This window comes from Saprolegnia parasitica, assembly GCF_000151545.1.
Source record: "Saprolegnia parasitica CBS 223.65 unplaced genomic scaffold supercont2.113, whole genome shotgun sequence".
NCBI classification, from domain to species: domain Eukaryota; phylum Oomycota; class Saprolegniomycetes; order Saprolegniales; family Saprolegniaceae; genus Saprolegnia; species Saprolegnia parasitica.
In genome coordinates this window covers 9,776-27,188 of record NW_012156507.1, presented here as the reverse complement: position 1 = coordinate 27,188, position 17,413 = coordinate 9,776, and the positions used below count along the sequence as shown (strand labels likewise).

Here is a 17,413-nt window from a genome sequence, read left to right as displayed (position 1 = left end):
TGGTCCGTTCTCTCGCTCGATCGAATCGGTCGACGTGGGACTCGACTGTAGCTAAACCTGCGTCAAGGCTACTTCCTCGAAAAGGTCTTGTAGTTGTTCCACAGTTGTCGCACTTGTTCGTAAAACGAGGCGCCGGTTCCCGCCTGCCCACTTGGATCTTGGCGCCGAGACGCTTGAAGCATGGCCTTTCTGGATGCGTGGGTCGTGGACAAGACGATGTTCGAATACGTGAGCAAAGTACGTCGCCTCTCTTCTGTACTACCGTGTAGCGATGATGAATACGATCAGGGCGGCTGCTCGTGCTGTGGCATCTCTTCGGCCATGATCAACTTTGCTGCGCTGGACGCGCCGTGCTCCGACTGGGGTTCCATGCTACGACACCACTGACGATGCTGAAATGCCTTGGCTGTAGAGACGGACGACGAAGACCGCGAAATGTTCTCGCCGTGGCCGACGTTCATCCACGAAGACGTCCAGAAGCAGCGCGTCATGATCCGACACCGCCTCAAGCAGCACTTGCCATTGTACGCGTCGTTTTGGGCCGAGCACGGCGCCGCCTTTGCCACGTGGTGGACCCAGCTAACGGCTGCCACCAAGTTTCGGTACACATTGGCGGGCGTCGCTTCGCACTCACTTGGCGCGTAGATTGTTCCAGCTCCCGGAAGCCGACGTCACGGCTTACGTGCACTCGCACGCCGACGTCCATGGGCCTTACGGCATCGTACAACACCCGTTGTCTCGGCGACACCACCCCTCACTACTACGTGCCTAGGTGCTTGCGACCGTCACGGAGCAAATCAAGCATTTCTCCGTGACGGGGTATGTCGACGGCCGCACGGTCGCCGAGGTGGCCTTCGAGCGCCATCTACAGGTAGCACGAAGATGCTTCTCGCGTTCTTCTCACCGTTTGTAGTTTGAAAAAAGCGCGTTCACGCTAGCGCCAAGCTACCTGGCGCTACCGGCCAACGCCCCAACGGGGTTCTGTGCCCTCTTGCAGCACTTTCTCGCGGGTCCTCGCCTCTTGCCGGCGTCGACCGACGAGACGAGCGGTACATGCATCGAGTTGACATCTCTCATGTTGGTCTGCAGGCGACAACAACGACAGCGCGACGACGAGCCGGGCACCCGACGCCGTCCAAGTACAACCCCTACCCCTTGATTCGTTTGAATTTGCGTGTTTTGGTGCTAGAGCTTTCGTTCGGACCGCCGCGTGGTCCGGCTCGTCCTTGCGCGGCTCTTGGCGGACGTGGTCATGGCCAAGTACGAGCGCAGCCGCACGGAGAAAGCAACTTGATTTATATATGCACCTCTGACGACGCCTACGCCTCGGCCTTGACGACGTCGGGTTTGACACCTTCGGACTTGACGCTTTCGGTCTTGATGGCAGTCTGCACCTTGCGGCTCTCTTCAAAGAAAGCGTTGGGTGGTTCCCGACAGCGTCGGCGTTGCCCTGTGGGAAGAGCACTTCAAAGTGGCGGCGGCAAGCGACTTGGTAATTTTTGCTCTTCGCGAGCTGCACGATCGCTTCCTTCTCGACTTCGTTGATACCGCGGAGACTGGCCCGCAAGTGGTATTCGTCAAAGTGGCGGAACGGGCAGCCTACACATTCGGTCATGATTTCTTCGACTCTAAATGGAGGATACCGTGGTAGTCGCCGGCTTTTGGCGGGTCGGACGTGATGATGTTCATGCAGTTGTACGGCGTGTAGTCCTTGCGTTTGCCTTCTTTACCATAGTTGTGCCGAATGTTGTACGCGTACTTTTTGTTGAAGTCGTCGACGTTCATTTTCTTGCAAAAGATGGTGCGCCAGAACGTGATCGCGTCGTCCATTTGCAGGCCAATGCCCTTGAGGAAGAGACCATATTGCATGCGCCCGCCGTGCTTGAGATGGCTCTGCGTCTTGAGCGCTTGGTGGAGCGACTTCATGCAGAGTGGCATCGACGTCGCCGCGAGGCCGTCAATCATATCGGGCGTGATCGCATTCCCGGACGCCACGGGCGCCGACCCATAGTCGGGCCCGATGTGGTGCTTGGCGAGGTTCTTGAGCACGGGCATGAGCCGGTCGTCGCGCGCCGCAGCCGACCCGTTGAACTTGCGAAAGGCCACGGCGAGGTGCTTGGAGAGCTACGTCGTTTTACGTCAGCGCATCGGAATCGACAAGGGATGCGTACTGTGGACCGAAACCGAGCAAACAAGATCGTGACCAAGTGCTCGAACGGAACGTAGGCCGTGCCTGCCTTGAGAAATACCTTGCGTGAACCAATCTAGTGCGAGCGTTAGATGCGGCATGCATGAGGAGGTAGGTACGAGATCGATGGCTTCGGTGAAGGGCACCTTGACGTACACTTCGGGTACATTGTATCCTTCCTTGATGCTGGCGACGCTGGCACGGTGCACGGCGGTGAGCTGGGGTTTGAGCGCAGCCATTTCGTCGGCCTCGACCTAATCGGGCAGAATATACATTGGCAATGGCATCACCAGCAACCGCGTACTTGATCGTAGAGGAGGCCATGACGCTTCATAAAGTGCATCTTCTCGTCGCGCGATGCCATGTCGAGGCGCAACTTGAAGAGCATGGATTCCTGCGCGAGGAACCACCGCCGCAGCTCTTCCGTGTGGCAAAACGCCATGCGCAAAATGAAATGCGAAACCTTGTCCTTCGCACGGTCCTCGGTCGTACGCATCGGCAAGTAGCGGTGCATGGCCTTCTCGAGCTTGGCGTCGTCGCGGCCGCGTAGCCGCTGCATCTCGATGGTCTTGAGCATCTGGAGACGGTCGATCGAGTAGGCCTCGAACTGCTCCAGCGTCACCTCCATCTGCGGCGGCTCCGTGTACATGGAGAGCGCCACGCGTTGCAAGGTCTTCCGCGGCTGCGCCCGGGCGCCAGCCGTGTTGCCGACGTTCAGCATCTTCCGGCTGCGGTGACTTGGTGGTAAATGGAGCGAAAACCGCCGGCCTTGGCGGCAATTTCACGAATCCACCGCCGCTTTAGTAGAACTAGTGCCGAATGTTCTTGTAGCGAGGGGCATGGGCGGTCACGGTGTTAGCTACCGGCACGCCACTTAAGATGCAAACGTGCTAAAATTGAGTACCAGTTCAAAGCACACGATTGTGTGTTTTTAGATGCACTTTTTGTGCCAAGCATTTGCATTTCCGCTGCAACCCAAGCATGAAGACGAAAGCCGAGAAGGCGTATTTTGCCTGACAATCGCGGTCAGCAGTGAGAGAAGAGGACATCGATCATACCACAATGACCAAGGTCCAAGCAGCGACCTTGTGGCCTGTCTGTCTGATGACGTGTGTTGCTGTCCCGTCAATTTAACACGCCATAGTACACTGAGGACGGCAGCTCGACGGACGCCGACATACATTTAAGCTCGAGTCAGAAGAAGCACGTTTGTGTATCATAGTACGTACATGTAGCGCCTGACCCGGTGCACGCGTCGTGCGACTTCCTGTACCTTGCCTCTCGTACTATTATGCGCTCCCAGCTCCAGAAAAAATGTTTCGTCTATCATAATACCAGCGTGTTGCTCCAATTTGGATTTACTGCGTCTTCTTGGCCTTCTTCTTCTTGGCCGACGGCGGCGTCACGGGCTCGGGCGTCTTGGGCGCCTTGGCCTTGGGCGCCGAGTCATTCGTTTGCGCCTTGGCCATGGGCTTGGTGGCCTTGGTCGGCGCCGTCACAACGGGCGTCGCGACCTCGCGGGTCGTCTTGGGCTTGCGACCGACGAGGCCGCAGCAGCCGCAGCACGTGACAAGGTACAGCAACGTCGAGAGGACCACAAACACCGTCGACACGGCGAGGCGGAGCAGCGCGATCGCGATCGGGATGCTCAGAAGGACGATCGTCGTGTCGACAATCTTGGTCGCATACGGCGCAATGCGCGGGTTCGACTTGAAAAACGCAATCGCATTCTTGCGCGAGCGCTTGTACACGTCCTGGCCGCGCTTCGCGAGCACGACGGCCTCGTCCTGGGCGCGCGCCAAGCGCTGCTTGGCGATCGGCACCTGCACGTCCAAGATCGGCTGCACCGTCGCGTGGAGCTGGTCAAGGAGCGGGTCGACCGTCGCGGCCGCGTGCGTCGTGTAGAGGTCCTGCACCGTCTTGGCCGCCACGGTCGAGTGCGCGACGGCCTCGTCCGCCCACGGCGCCAAGTGAATCGCGTAGAGCTCGGTCGCCTTGGACGACGCCAGCGACACATACCGGTCCGAGTCTTCGTACGTCTGCGTCGTGAACGTCACCGCGTTGTCATAGTACGTCGAGATCATGGCCGGAAGCGAGAGACCACCTTCCGCCGAGCGCTTGAGCGTCTCCTGGAGCGACTCGATTTCCTTGGACGCGGTCGTCAGCTTGGCCTGGAGCGTCTTGACTTGCGTAAGTGCGTCCTTGGAGGCTGCAAGCTCCGCCTGGAGGCCTTCAATGCGGCGCTGGTGCGCAGCGTTATCCGCATCCAGCTTCTTGAGCTTGTCGCTGAGCGCCTGCTTGTCCTGGACCAACGTCGAGACTTCGGCCTTGAGCTCCGTCGAGACATCGGCTGCCTGCAGCTTAGCGACGGTCGCAATAAGCTCGTCCTTCTCCGACGTGATGGCTGCAAGTTCGTTGACAGCCGAGTTCAGCTGCGTCTGGAGGCCCGAGACGGCCGCGGCTTCTTCCTCGAACTTGGTCTGCACCGTCACGAGGTCGGCCTTGTGCTGCGCCTCGGTGGCCTGGAGCGTCGCCAAGTCCTTCTGGAGCGAGGCCACATGGGCATCTTGGGGTGCGCAGTCCTGCGCGAGGGCAACGGCGGCGAGCGACAGCAGCGGGAGGAGGTTGACCATCGTGCGTGTGAAAGCAAAATGACCAAAAAGACAAGCCCTGTCGACCGCGTTTTTCTTTTAATTTGGCAGCTGTTTTCGTTCCGCTTGCCATTAAATAGCAGTGATAACGTAGGGCCGGCGTGTGCAATCAAATAAAATACGCGCCAAAAATGGTGATGTTGAAGTGATAAAATACATTTGTGGCAGCCTCCAATTGGCTAAAATTCGGAACCGCCGGCCCTCCCTCGATCTCCAATTTAGTTCTGGCAGTTCTGGCTGCTACTCTCTCTCATCAAGGAATCCTTGAGGCTCTACGCTCGGAAGATGGGCTCTCGCAAGGACCTTTGCTATTAGTAGAGAGCGAGGGAATGACTGCATCGCGCCTTCGTCTACAGTACGTACGAGCGTGGCGTGCGTCAGTTTTCTGGTCCGGGCGACCCATACAAACGCAGAGTGCTTTCCACGGAATCCGTGTGTTTGCATCGACGCGTCGGGTTGTGCGGCCACGTGTCCTGTCTTTCAACGGGATGTCTTTCGCACAAATGCGTCGAGAGCACTGAGAGTACTATTGAAGAATGGACAATATCAAGCGATCGACTATGGACCCCGCGACGTTTAGGCGTTTAGGGTCCATAAGCTATTGGTGCGTTGCAAATTGCCGAGTTGTGCAGGAGGGGGTCGAACGAGGCTACCGGCACTGGTAGGAACGGTCAACGCCTTCCCGAGAGAGCACGGAGTTTTGAGGATGATGAACGCTCGACTGCACCAAGTATTCCATGACATCCTACGCCAAGCACAAGCGTAGAGAGATGTCGACTTGTCCCGCGACCGCAGCAAAATATGCGATTTCACCACTCAGATAAACCTCAATATTATGTGCAAGCAGATATAAAGTGTGACAGGATTGCATTTTCACGCTTCCTGGCCAGCATGCTCAAGCAGTACGTGACCGAGGCCAAGGCCAAGCTCAAGGACGAGGCCTACGAGGCCGCGCTCGCAGCCAGCGCCAAGGCCCTCGAGCTCGACGGACTCAACTTCCAAGCGCTGCTCTGTATGGGCAAGAGCCACTTCCACTTGCACGAAGTAGGCGGCGCTGGATCTTCTCGATCGCAGGTTGCTTATAATGTACTATCCACGTAGCCGACCAAGGCCGTCGACGCCTACAAGCGCGCAGCGGCCATCCAAGCCGACGTGCCGTTTGCCTGGAAGGTACGGCGTATATCCTCCTCGCCAAGTCGACTCATCTCGCGCAGGGCATGCTCGAAGTCTACGAGAGCACGGCCGACCACGCCAAGATGCTCGAGCCTCTGGAGAAGCTCTCGGCCATCGTTTACGCGTAGCGCCGCCCTCAACAGCATGGACATCGCCTTCCAACATGTGCGTGGATTAGGAATGGCAAGTTTGATCGGTGCCAGAAGATGCTTTTGGACATGGCGATCGCCGCGACACTCGCCAAGGACTATGCCAAGGCGCTCGCGTCCTGGCACCCGCTCCTCGTCAAGGAAAAAGCACGCCCCGAGCTCTTCGCCGAGGAGAACCCGAACGACGAGTTGCCGCCAAGCGTCGACATGTGGCTCTCGGTGCTCGATCTTGTCCAGGCAATTCCGTCCCGTCGTCCTCCATCGCGCTTCTTATGCGTACGATTTCCTATAGGCCAGCAAGACAGCAGGCCCGTTCCAAGCGCCGGAAGCTGTCTTGTACGCACTGGTGGGTAAGATCCGGGCCGTGGCGACAACGACCTCGGGCTGGGTGTGCTCGGACAAGGTGGCGGTTGTCCTTGACGCGTACGCTGACCTGGCACTCACGCGGCTCGTTCAACCGCAATCGACAACAAAGAACCTCGATCGCCAGACCCTCGATGCGATCTGCCGCGATATGATTACATGGTGCCCCGTCGCCAAGCGCGCGGCCGAGATTCTCTTGCTGCGCGCCGAAGACAGCGACGGCGGTCCGTGCTCCCCTGTAATGGTGTCGCCTCATGCTGTCTGTAGCCCTGGATGCGACCCAAAAAAGCACGTGCGAGTCCATTTTGCGCCACGTCGACCCGGACAACCTCCTCCTCATGGCCATCGACGGGCTTGCCATGCACGCAGCCAAAGCCTACGTCCCGGTACGCGGTACTTCGCATTTTCGTTTCATTTTCCTTGCATTGTTGTGCGTTTTGGAATGGCCAACTGAAAGCCACATGTCACATGCTGTAGGCGCGGGAGACGCTGACCAAGTGCATCGCGGCGGGTCCGCACTTGCTGGCGGCGCGCGTCGCCCTGGCGGAGATTGCGATGGTGCCGGGCCCGACGTTCCAACCGCAGGTCTGCCTCGACATGATTGCGAGCGCCCAGGACGCGGTGACGTGGCGCTATGACAACCTCTTGACGGCGCCGTCGCTGGCCATGTACGTGTCGAGCCGCTTACTATCTCACATCGTTTACACCTCGCGCGTCTAGCTTGGACGAGACCCACTTGAGTTTGCTTTCGGGCGCCGCGTACCGCGCGCTCCACAAATATGCGGATGCGATCGTGTGCTACGAAGGCATTTTGGAGCACGCGCCACTGCTCGAAGCACCCGCGATTGGGCTCGCAGAAGCGTACTTGGCCCAGCGCGACGTGGTGTTGGCTGCCAACGCCCTCCAGTTCCTCAGGTACTCACTTTGGCTTTGCTGTTTCTGGTGCATGGCTGATCGCAGTGCCTAGTGAGGAGCCAACGTCGGTCGCACTCGCGGCCGCCCGTGGCTATCTCTTGTACCTCCAAGGCGACCTCGACGCTGCTCGCCGCCTCCTGGAAGCGGGCAGCGCGCTCACGGGCGAGGCCCTCGACCTCGCGTGCCTCAAGCGCCGGCTCGCCGACGTGTACTGGGACTTGGACGGCGAGTATCGGCGCGACAAGGCATTTTGCGTCAGCGCACTCCTCTCGGCGGCCAAACTCAATTCGTTTGACGCCGAGAGCTTTGCCGGCCTCGGTCGCTGGTACCTCGACATTGCTTTGGACCTCGTGCGCGCGGAAAAGTGCTTCTTGAAAGCGCTCTCGCTCAACCCGCACTGCGAGCGCGCCGGCACGCTCCTCAGCGGCCTCTACGAAGCGCACGACCAAGAAGATCGCAACGTGCGTCTCTGGACCGACATGACCATGACCGCCGACGGCGTCATGGCGCCGATCTGGGCGTTGCGCCGTCTGGCCCAGCACCAATTGAACGCCCACGACGAAGCTGCGATCGCGTCGATGCACAAGGTGCTGCGTCAGGCCCCGTCCGATGCGTCCTACTGGGCTGCCCTCGGCCACGTGTATGCGAGCTTTGGCCGTGTCATGGCCGCGCAAAAGTCGTACGCCAAAGCGGTGAGTCTTGGCATGGACACCAACCCGTCCGTCTTGGCCGAGCTCGCGCGGATCGAGCTCTCGGTCGGCCTCTTTGACGAAGCGCTCGCGCATCTCCGCACCGCGGCCGCGCACGTGGTCGCGAACGACATTGCCGTGCGCAAGCTTCTTGCAGAGACGTTGTTTCAGCACGCCAAGTTCCTCTGCGGCCAGGGCCTCTACGGCCGCGCGGCCGCCCATTTGTGCGAAGCCTCGGGCTTGCTCCAAACGTGCTTGGAGACGGCGAGCAACGAGCCCGCGCTGCACAAGCTCCTTGGTGACGTGCACTGCTTCGCCTTCTACTTGGCGCCTGGCGACTTTGCATCCTGGGTCGACTTTCTCAGCGCTGGCACGGCCGCGTACAAAACCGTGTCGGTTATGGAGCCCAACGAGCCCGCGGCGTGGTTGGACCTCGGTCTTGGCCATTGGTACGAAGCCATGGCCCGGGGCGCGGTCGACGGCGTGCCCATGGGCAAGCTCGCGCTGCAGCACGCCCCGGTGTACCCCTCGTCGATCGATCAGCTCATGCACGACGCGTCGACCGCGTTTGCGCAGGCGCTTGCACTCGAGCCGCTGAACGCACACGCGTGGAATGCGTTCGGTGCGGTGCAACGCCAGATTGTGCTCAAGCACTTTGGCTTTGTGCGCGCGATCCAGCTCGCGAACTTGGACTGCGCGTGGGCAAACCTCGGCATGCTTATGTCTATGCCGGCGCGCCGGCGTCGGCCCAAAAAGCCTTTTTGAGCCTCCAAGGCGTGAACCCCAACAACCCCGCCATGTGGACGGGCTACGGTCTTCTCGAGATCGAGAAGGGCGATGCGAGCCAAGCCCACGCAGCGTACACGTGTGCCCTCCAGATGCGCCTCGATTTGGACGTGCTCTACGGCGTCGCGTCGACGGGCCTTCAAGTGTCAACGACCAGTAAAGAGGCGTTGCCGCTGCCGCAGATCCAGTTTGCGCTGCAAAAGTACCTCGAGCGCGACCCGTTCGAGGCGGCGGCACAGAACGCCCACGGCGTCGTGCTCTCGCAGCTCGGGTTGCACGCCGCGGCGGCCACCGCGTTCGATTCGGTGGCGACGACGTCTGCGATCCTGCAAGGCAACATTGTTCGCAACTACATTGCTGCCAAGCAGTGGCCCGAGGCACTGGCGGCGTGGACGGTCCTCGAGACCGAGGACGACACGACCAAGCAGCTCTTGGCGGCGCAGGTCTCGTGCGCGAACGATGTACGCCTCCACTCATATGCTCTAGATCTATACCGGTTTGAACCGCTTTGGCGACGCGCACGCAGCGCTCCAGCGCATTCGGTCGCCGGCGTCGGCCCTCCATGTCGCCCTCGCCACGTACGAAGCCGAGTTCAAGGCGTCGCGCTCGCTGTCGCCAGCCTCGATGGCAGCGCTGCAGGCGCTCATGAAAGTGCACCCGCGCCACGCCAGCATCGCCGCGACCCTCGCACGCGTCGAGCTCGATTGGGCGACGTATTGGACAACGTCCAACGGCGACGACAAGGACAGCCGCGACAAAGAGTCGGTACCATCGGACCTGTGCGATGCGGGGCTTGTGCCCGCGTGGCTGGACGCGGTGCAGAGACAAGACGGGTCGGCGGTGTCGATTGCGGCGCTGGCGCACCTTGTCGCCGCGTCGTCGGCGGTGACGCGGCCGGCCGCGACGGCGCTGCCCGTGTCTCGTCATGTGCACGCGATCCTCGATGTTTTTACAGTGTGGACGCCGCCGCGCGCGACAGTCCAAGCCTGGTACCGCGAGAACCCGCGCGATCCCAACGCCTGGCGGGCACTTGTCTTGACGCTCTTCAAACGCTATACCGCGACCCACGACGCGTCGATTCTCAAGACCCTCGGCCTCTACTTGAAGATGAAGAAGGAGGCGCATCTCACGTGGGAGTGGCATGTGCTCATGAGCGGCTACTGCGCGTGGACGCACGATGCGACGGGCGCCAAGACGCACGCGGCGTCGGCGTCGACGCTGGCGGCGTCGATGCCAAATGCGTCGTTGTACGCAGCGCGATCGGTGGTGTTTGTGGACCCCGCGGCAGCCCTCGCGCTCTACCGCACGTCGCTGCGTGGCAGCGCGGACGACGTTGTGCTGGCCGAGGTCGCGGCTCTTGTGACAGCGCTGGGGTGGCCGAAAGCTGCGATCCGTATCTGGAAGGGTCTGCACCAGCTCGACGACAAGTGGAAATTTATGGCGATCGTCCAGCGCTACGTGCTCTCGCTCGGCGTCGAGTCGCCCAAGGTCCTTGCCAAGTACCTGAAGGAAATCCAGAATTTCGTCAAGGACGACGCCGAGACGAGTGCACGCGCCGAGCTCGTCGCGCAGCTCGTGGCCTTGACGCCGTAACTTGTCTCCTGTTGCGTAGCAAGCTCGATTTTGAACGGTTCAACATGGCGTCTTTTCCCGACGCTCAAGAGGATTTGTGTCTCTCTTCTCGCTTCTGTGTTGGCGCATGAGAGAACTAAAAACCCAGTTTGTTGCATGGTAATGCCTGCGCAAGACTGGTACCAGACCCGAGAACTGCAGGCTCCAAGCCCTCTCGTCCGGGATCCGTGTCGGCGCCAACCGCGATGGCAAATCTTTGGAGCCAACCAATGGCATCGACGCGTGTGAATTCGTGTCGTTTGATTGGTCAAAAAGCCACAAGAGTGTTGCCACACGAGCCAAGCGCATGGGCGGCAAGGTCTTTGTACGGCCCGTGCCCGACGGCGTCGAGGACGACGAGCTGACAGCGATCTTCGACGGCTTTGGACCGATCGCGTCCATGCACATCCACACGCTCAAGGCCGACCTGGAGCCGCTCGTGCGCCACGCCTACATCGTACGACCCGTCGAGAGGAGGCGAGAACGTATACCATGGCGTAGACCTATGAGAACGACGACGACGCCGAGAGCGCCGCGAGGGCCATGCACCAGCGCGAGATTGAAGGCGAGCGCGTGAGCGTCCACGTGGTCGCGCCGCGCAAAACGCAGCGCACGGCCAACGTGATCGATGGCGGGTACGCGGTGCCTCCGCCGTCGCTTCCTCATCCTGCCATTTAGCGCCTACTACATTTCGCTCAACAACTTGCCGCTTTCGGCGACCACGACCAAGATCAAGCAGTTTCTGCACTCGGCGGGGATCACGAGCAAGCTGGTCGTGCTGCATCGCGCGGACCTCGCGTACGCAACGCTCGTGTCCAAGGCCGACGCCGAGACGGCCGTGCGGGCTCTCGACTGCGAGCGCATCGACGGCCAGCGTATCTACCTCGAAGAGGTCGCCTCGATCCCCCGCCGACCTGCAATGTCATAAGAAAGTGCATGGCATCTAATTTTCGTCTTCATCTTCTTCGTCTTTATGGTAGTAGCTCGTGCTTACACGGTTCTGTCCTGCGCCCCGAGCGACTGGATAATGCAGTAGGTGTCGTGCGGGAGGCACAGAATCGTGTAGCCATTCGCGCCTTCCAACTGGAACCCGTGGTCCCGCCGATGGCCTTTTTGCCACCACGACGCGACGCTGTCTGGAAAGCCCCAGACACTCACGGCCGCGAACGGGGCGCTGCCGTCGGCCACTTGCTTCTTGGCATACTCGACGGCCGTGTGCACGAGCGTGTCGGGAATAAGACCACGCCACCGGAGACTCACGGCGCGGCCCGGTGTCGTTTCCGCGATCGGCGACGCGTAGCTGGAGAGGTACTCGTCCGGAAGCGGCGACAAGAGGCGGCAGGCCACCAACCCGAGCCACTCGTACACCGCAGCTATCTCATCGCGATCGGTCGTCGACGAGACATGTGCCGGCAGCGCGATGTCTGCAAAGGCCTGCACCTGGCTCGTCACTTCAATGCGTTTGCGGACGCTCTCGTCGTCGTCGACGTTGGCGTCCGTGATGGCGATCGTCTGGAAGCTGCCGCGGCTGTTGATCGCGCAAAGCAGCAGATCGAGCGGCGGGAAGCGCGCGACGCAGGCGAGGACACGCGCGCGGAAGGCCGACGCGGCGTCGACCATGTTTTTCGCATGGAGCTCGATCACGACGCGGTACCGCCGGCCGTGCAGCGCTTCGCCCGACGCCGTCGCCACCTTCTCGCCGATAAGGCCAAACTGCGTGTACGTCGCGTGGTCCAGCACGAGCACGAGGTGGCCTATACGACGACGTTGCGTCAGAGATCCAGGCGCAGTAGGAAGGACGAGCCAATACCACTGGGAAAGAGGCCGAGCGTGTTGGCGCCGTCGATGGGTGCGTTCTTGAGCGTCGCGTAGTAACGCAGCTCGGGCTTGGCCAAGCATTCCTGCAGCAAGGCCAGCGGCGACACGCGCATCGCGTAGAAGAAGGAGCCTTCGCGGGCGAGCGGCCCGACGCTGCCGGGCGTCGCCGACGGCAGGAAGACGTCGACTTGCTGGTTGAGCGGATGCGCGTCGACGAGGTCCCATGCACGGCTCTTCGGGTTGCTCCACGTCGACGTGTGCACGAGGTGCCGGTTCAGCGGCAGCGCGGCCATGTGGATCGTGCAAAAATCTGGTTGCTTGACATCCAGCAACCGGCCATCAGATGTTATTTAATTGCTGTACTAAATTGTGGCACTGAAAATTGCGCTCGGAACCGCCAGCAATATCAAGGCCTTGGCAATACACTAGTCCATCGTCTCGAACATCTCTTCCATCACGGTATTGCATGCCGCCAGGATCATTTTATCCCAGTAGTGCTTCGACTCATTGGCGGCCGCCAGCGAGACCCAGAACCTGGATGCCACGGGGCAGCGGTGGCATCGACCTCGGCAGCAGCATCCGCAACCTCGACCAAAATTACCTTGACAAGTACGGTCATTTGAACCGCGGCGGGTCCGGTACGAGTGCTCTCACTGAAGTACAAATCGGCAAGGAGCAGTGTAACCTGTTGCGTAGGCATACCAGACGCTCTAGTATGCTCGCAACAAGGGACACGTATTTGAAAATCGGACTTCGGATTTCAGACGACAACCAACCTATAGTAGAGACGGCGGTGTGCGCCGCGGAAGGATCGTGAACCGAAGGCCGACGCCCGAGGTGCCAAAGGCCGCACACAGCGTCTTGCCAAAGACATTGCGAAAGGCGATGCCGAGAAACACGCGGTTGCGGTAAAAGCCCAGCGTCCCCCGGTCCACGTCAAACTCGACGCCGAGCACATCGCCGTTGGCGCATTTCGGGCCGTACGCCTCAGGGGTCATGTGCACTTTCTGGCCCGAGGCGACGGCGAGGCCATAAAACAAGCCCGTGCTCGTCACACTTGTATTCAGCGGCATGTCGGTCGTGCCAATGCCGATAAACAGTCCGTCGCCGCCCACGGTTTCGTCGAGACGCACTTCCCAGTAGACGACGCCGGAGCGCAGAGCGTCTTTGGCGACCACTGCGCACGCGCCACGGGCAACCTGCACGATGGATGGCAGCGTGAGCCGGGGCGATACATCATGAAGCGTCTCGAACGCGGGAATGCTCTTGCGTGGCTCGAGCGTACTGGTGTCGTAGGGTCGCATGTCCAAATGCAGTGCCAGCGCCATCTTGCCGAGCTGCAGTAGTGGCGCAATGACCACAAGCAGCGGCTGCAGCGATCGAAAGATACACGGGCTGCCATCCGTCAACCTATGCCGGCCACCGACAGTAGGCTGCAGCACCGAAATGGTCTCAGGAAAGAGGGGCTCGCCGAGCGCCTCGATGATGCAAGCCCGGAGGTCGTTAAGCGAGCAGTCCAGCGCGACCTCCACGTCAAAGTGGCGCACCTTGGACGTGAGGCATGTGGCGCGGAAGAGGTGGCGCGGCGCCACGTCGCTAGTACGCATGTAGCTGCGGCCCCACGGCAGCATGACAGTAGTTCGCACGGCGTCGGTCGACGCCGCGTCTGCTTCGAGAGCACCGAGTCCGTACGGCGTAGCCACGACGCGAACCATCCTTCCAAAGGCAACAAATGCGACATCAGGTGCTCTTTCGCAACCGGACACGAAACCATCCGGATACCTGTTCTTGGCGCCATTTCGCTCATCGAAGCGAGGGCAACCGTTCAGTTCATCGCGAGGGATTTTTCATTCAAAAAGCTCATCATAATTTGTGAAGAGCTCCTGCCACAGAACCTTTGCATGCGTATGATGTCATGCCTCTTGTCGCTAGTTGAGTCTGAGCTCGCGTTCGAATACATCATTTTGTACCCGTTCCCTCGAGCCGCTTTGCGGGATTCAACAAAATATACCTGAGCCAGAGGCACAATAAAGTTTCATATGTTGCATTGATAGACGACGTTGGACATGTACCGCGTCGTAGAGATCGCGAGGAGGTCTGTACAGACAAATGACGGTGTGCTAGCGCCTAGTTGCCGCACCAGATGGTGCCGTAGTCCCAGCTCAAGTCTTGGCACGTCTCGGCGTCATAGTCGTTGTAGCACTCGTCACCATCCGGGTAGTAGCACCCCGTGCAGCCGTGGCACTTGTTGGGCTTCTTCGTGGTCGGCACGGGGGTCTTGGTCGTAGGGGACGGGCTCTTGGTCGTCGGCTCAGGCGTCTTGGTGGACGGTGACGGGCTATCGGTCGGGTCTTGCGACGTCGGCGTCGGCGACGTGCTGATCTTGGGGTACGACGGGTGCTCGGCGACGTTGCACATGCCGTTGCCACCGACGCCGCGCTGCAAGTAGATGTAGCCGCCCGCGCCCCACGACGTGCCCCACGAGTTCTTGATCTTGAAGTGGTTGACGCCGCTGAGCGTGCCGTAGCCGACCGCGAGGACGGCGTGGTCCGACTGCGAGCCAGGGCACGACTTGACGACGCCGCTCTGGTAGTTCTTCCAGACGTTGTTGCCGGCCTCGACGATGACCTGGACGGTCTGCTTGTCGAGCGCCGACTGGAGCGCGCTCTCGCCCTGGATGTTGACCGTGGCACCGATGCTGAGCTTGGTCTTACGGCACGACGTCTTGCACTGGCCGTTCTGGCCCGTCGACCCCGACTTGTACGGGTAGTCGGCTTCGGTGCAGATGCCGTTGGCCGAGATGTAGTCGAGCGCCTTCCAGGGCCAGCCGCCCTGGCAGCCTTCGCCCGAGCTCGAGTCGCAGCTCACGAGCTGCTGCTCCGAGAGGTCGAGGAGCGAGCCCGTCGCGAGACAGTGCGCTTGCTCGGCCACGGCCACCGACGAGAACGTCCAGCACGACCCGCAGTTGCCCTGGTTCTTCACGGACGGGTTGCACTTGTCGGCGCTCCAGTCGATGCCAGCCGCTTCGGCCTGCTCGGCCGTCAAGTCGCGGGCGACCGTGTCTGCGCGCAAGCGGCGCTCGGGCTGGCCACGACCGAACGACCCCTTGACGTACTCGGCAAACTCTTTCTCCGTCAACAGCACGAACGGGTTGTTGGTCGAGAAGCGCGCCTCGGGGTGGTCGATGTTGAGCTGGTCCACGATCTTCTTGGTGGCCGCGAAGCGGAGCACCTCGTCGTCCGACACGTCCAGAGACTCTTGGTTGCTGCTGGGCTTGGCCAGGCCTTGCTCGATCGCGACTTTGCCGGCTTCGGTCGCCTTCCACGCCAACACTTCGGTGGCGAGCGTGGCGCGCTCGTCGTTGCTGAGCTGCATCGCCGCAGCCGACGTCGCGGCGAGGGCCATCGTGACACAGGCGGTCTTCATGGTGTAGTGGTGGTAGTGGTGTCGGAGACGACGCGAGTTGGAAAATGAGTCGATACTTGACACGCAAGGTCGCGCGCGAGGCGCCTCGAGTGCGCGATGCCGTCGTGCGATCCGTGGTGCGCAAGAAAGGGGTAGGGCTTGAATACGGGACATGTCTGTCTGAGTCGAGGAAACAGAATCGTGGGAAGGTCTTAAGTAATCGTTCTTGATTTTTTGCATACATCGACGGTGAATGGCCAGGTGTTGAATGGCATTAGAAGCGACTTGTAGGTTTCATTGTCACGGCATTGCACAGCTGTATTGGGTAAGCTTGTGCTCTAGGGAGGAACCTAGCTATAGATATGGCGTAGAGCTTGACACCGGAGATGCGAATCTTGGTCGTGAGTTTGCTGGGAATATCGACGTCCTAGGCCGAGTCAACTTTGCTGAGGAAGCGGGTTTCGCAAACGACGGGGCAACGATTGGAAAGTACTACTTGCGAAATAATAAGCGCAACAAGCATTGCCTATGACCACAGGTTCGCTGCTACCACTGTGTATTGTTCGTGGGATTCGCCCATCTGATGGACTCAGATGCAGGTCCACCAACTCAGATCCCCACGTCACGGATCCCACTCGAGTACACTATATTCACCTTGGTTTTGGGCGTCGTCTACGAAACGCGCGCCGGTGGATTTAAGACAGTAGTCTTGCAGCGTTATCTTTTACGTTGGCTACATTTGTGATCCATGGCCCTCGCTCATCTGAGTCCAAGACAGACAATGACGAGCGCTCGATAGTATCGAATCATCACGTCCTCGCGAGGCCTGCAAGACTCGTCGACAGGATGAGACGTAACGAATGGGTGCGTAAATGGCCTGTGTACAGTATGCCAGTGGGGCACGGGATTTGACCACCCTTTGGCGAGGATATGTATATGAGAAAAATTCTACATTCGTATTGGCGCTGACAGCTACAGGCAAACATGATGGAATCGACTTGGTCAAAAAGCAAAGCTTAACACTTAAGCCAAAATGGTATCACATAAGTGGCACGGGCGATTTTGAAGTCGTCGATTCAGATTTGTAGGTTCGCATCTTTTTTGTGCCTTCTGGGCTGTACGATGTGTGGTAGACTTCATCATTGACGGCCGTATCTGAGTTCACCCAACTCCCGATATCCTACTCTAGTCAATTCACCAGGGAACGCATCGCACATTTTCGATAAGCGGGAGTGCTTAAGGGGCGAAAAAGGCGTATTGCCTGTATTACCGCCCCACCCTCGGGAGAGGAGAGGCGGGTTGCTTAACGGGAGTCGAAATATAAAGTGAGAGCGTTTTCGCAGCTCCATTCTCGAAAATATTGTTTCGGCTCCTTGCGTCGCAAAACACCCAGAAAATCCTAGCCTCCTGTGCAATAATGAAATAACCACTATATCTGGATCTGTAGTACACAAATACGCACACCGGAGCACGAACATCATCCAATCCAATGGTCCTGCATTCACAGACCCTTAGCTTCGTGATCTGATTCTGTTTCCTCGACTCAGACAGACATGTCCCGTATTCGAGCCCTAGCCCTGTCTTGCACACCACGGATCGCACGACGGCATCGCGCACTCGAGGCGCCTCGCGCGCGACCTTGCGTTTCAAATATAGGCTCATTTT

The 17,413-nt window shown here is 59.7% G+C and overlaps 8 protein-coding genes across 8 annotated transcripts; 3 read left to right on the top strand and 5 right to left on the bottom strand.

The window, feature by feature from the left end:
- The first annotated feature begins 101 nt into the window (after positions 1 to 101).
- Positions 102 to 1,361, top strand: SPRG_14080 (hypothetical protein). Its single transcript, XM_012353037.1, has 8 exons — positions 102 to 237; positions 289 to 364; positions 413 to 602; positions 646 to 721; positions 773 to 871; positions 914 to 1,049; positions 1,090 to 1,139; positions 1,190 to 1,361. The coding sequence occupies exons 1-8, from the start codon at positions 181 to 183 to the stop codon at positions 1,292 to 1,294; spliced, it is 789 nt and encodes a 262-aa protein (XP_012208427.1). The 5' UTR covers positions 102 to 180; the 3' UTR covers positions 1,295 to 1,361.
- Positions 1,320 to 2,909, bottom strand: SPRG_14079 (hypothetical protein; the record flags this gene model as incomplete). The annotated part of the gene is made up of 6 exons (XM_012353036.1): positions 1,320 to 1,403; positions 1,436 to 1,599; positions 1,644 to 2,124; positions 2,172 to 2,264; positions 2,308 to 2,442; positions 2,493 to 2,909. 6 exons carry the CDS (start codon positions 2,907 to 2,909, stop codon positions 1,320 to 1,322), a joined length of 1,374 nt encoding a protein of 457 aa, XP_012208426.1.
- Positions 2,910 to 3,493: 584 nt separating this feature from the next.
- On the bottom strand, positions 3,494 to 4,827 carry SPRG_14078 (hypothetical protein). The gene has a single exon (XM_012353035.1). The coding sequence runs from the start codon at positions 4,819 to 4,821 to the stop codon at positions 3,547 to 3,549; it is 1,275 nt and encodes a 424-aa protein (XP_012208425.1). The 5' UTR covers positions 4,822 to 4,827; the 3' UTR covers positions 3,494 to 3,546.
- Positions 4,828 to 5,705: 878 nt separating this feature from the next.
- Positions 5,706 to 10,577, top strand: SPRG_14077 (hypothetical protein). The gene is made up of 11 exons (XM_012353034.1): positions 5,706 to 5,883; positions 5,941 to 6,009; positions 6,054 to 6,136; positions 6,191 to 6,406; positions 6,459 to 6,748; positions 6,792 to 6,910; positions 7,002 to 7,192; positions 7,245 to 7,439; positions 7,492 to 8,850; positions 8,895 to 9,375; positions 9,401 to 10,577. The coding sequence occupies exons 1-11, from the start codon at positions 5,731 to 5,733 to the stop codon at positions 10,505 to 10,507; spliced, it is 4,263 nt and encodes a 1,420-aa protein (XP_012208424.1). The 5' UTR covers positions 5,706 to 5,730; the 3' UTR covers positions 10,508 to 10,577.
- A 180-nt stretch (positions 10,578 to 10,757) lies between these two features.
- SPRG_14076 (hypothetical protein) lies at positions 10,758 to 11,453 on the top strand (the record flags this gene model as incomplete). Its single annotated transcript, XM_012353033.1, has 3 exons — positions 10,758 to 10,982; positions 11,027 to 11,160; positions 11,204 to 11,453. The coding sequence occupies exons 1-3, from the start codon at positions 10,833 to 10,835 to the stop codon at positions 11,451 to 11,453; spliced, it is 534 nt and encodes a 177-aa protein (XP_012208423.1). The 5' UTR covers positions 10,758 to 10,832.
- Positions 11,454 to 11,462: 9 nt separating this feature from the next.
- Positions 11,463 to 12,647, bottom strand: SPRG_14075 (hypothetical protein). The gene is made up of 2 exons (XM_012353032.1): positions 12,336 to 12,647; positions 11,463 to 12,279 (listed from the first exon to the last, which is right to left on the bottom strand). Exons 1-2 carry the CDS (start codon positions 12,634 to 12,636, stop codon positions 11,516 to 11,518), a joined length of 1,065 nt encoding a protein of 354 aa, XP_012208422.1. The 5' UTR covers positions 12,637 to 12,647; the 3' UTR covers positions 11,463 to 11,515.
- Positions 12,648 to 13,119: 472 nt separating this feature from the next.
- On the bottom strand, positions 13,120 to 14,058 carry SPRG_14074 (hypothetical protein; the record flags this gene model as incomplete). Its single annotated transcript, XM_012353031.1, has 1 exon — positions 13,120 to 14,058. One exon carries the CDS (start codon positions 14,056 to 14,058, stop codon positions 13,120 to 13,122), a length of 939 nt encoding a protein of 312 aa, XP_012208421.1.
- A 412-nt stretch (positions 14,059 to 14,470) lies between these two features.
- On the bottom strand, positions 14,471 to 15,769 carry SPRG_14073 (hypothetical protein; the record flags this gene model as incomplete). Its single annotated transcript, XM_012353030.1, has 1 exon — positions 14,471 to 15,769. The coding sequence occupies one exon, from the start codon at positions 15,767 to 15,769 to the stop codon at positions 14,471 to 14,473; it is 1,299 nt and encodes a 432-aa protein (XP_012208420.1).
- Between the last annotated feature and the right edge of the window lie 1,644 nt (positions 15,770 to 17,413).

Excerpts from the sequence above, each read along its gene's own strand:
- SPRG_14080 (XM_012353037.1), top strand. The coding sequence starts at position 181 with ATGGCCTTTCTGGATGCGTGGGTCGTGGACAAGACGATGTTCGAATAC. Across the intron at positions 365-412 it reads CGCGCCGTGCTCCGACTGGG|AGACGGACGACGAAGACCGC; the intron begins GTTCCATGCTAC and ends CCTTGGCTGTAG. Across the intron at positions 1,140-1,189 it reads GGGCACCCGACGCCGTCCAA|AGCTTTCGTTCGGACCGCCG; the intron begins GTACAACCCCTA and ends TTTTGGTGCTAG.
- SPRG_14078 (XM_012353035.1), bottom strand. The coding sequence starts at position 4,821 with ATGGTCAACCTCCTCCCGCTGCTGTCGCTCGCCGCCGTTGCCCTCGCG.
- SPRG_14077 (XM_012353034.1), top strand. The coding sequence starts at position 5,731 with ATGCTCAAGCAGTACGTGACCGAGGCCAAGGCCAAGCTCAAGGACGAG. Across the intron at positions 6,137-6,190 it reads CTCTCGGCCATCGTTTACGC|GAATGGCAAGTTTGATCGGT; the intron begins GTAGCGCCGCCC and ends TGCGTGGATTAG. Across the intron at positions 6,911-7,001 it reads CAGCCAAAGCCTACGTCCCG|GCGCGGGAGACGCTGACCAA; the intron begins GTACGCGGTACT and ends CACATGCTGTAG.
- SPRG_14075 (XM_012353032.1), bottom strand. The coding sequence starts at position 12,636 with ATGGCCGCGCTGCCGCTGAACCGGCACCTCGTGCACACGTCGACGTGG. Across the intron at positions 12,280-12,335 it reads GCTCGGCCTCTTTCCCAGTG|GCCACCTCGTGCTCGTGCTG; the intron begins GTATTGGCTCGT and ends GTCGTCGTATAG.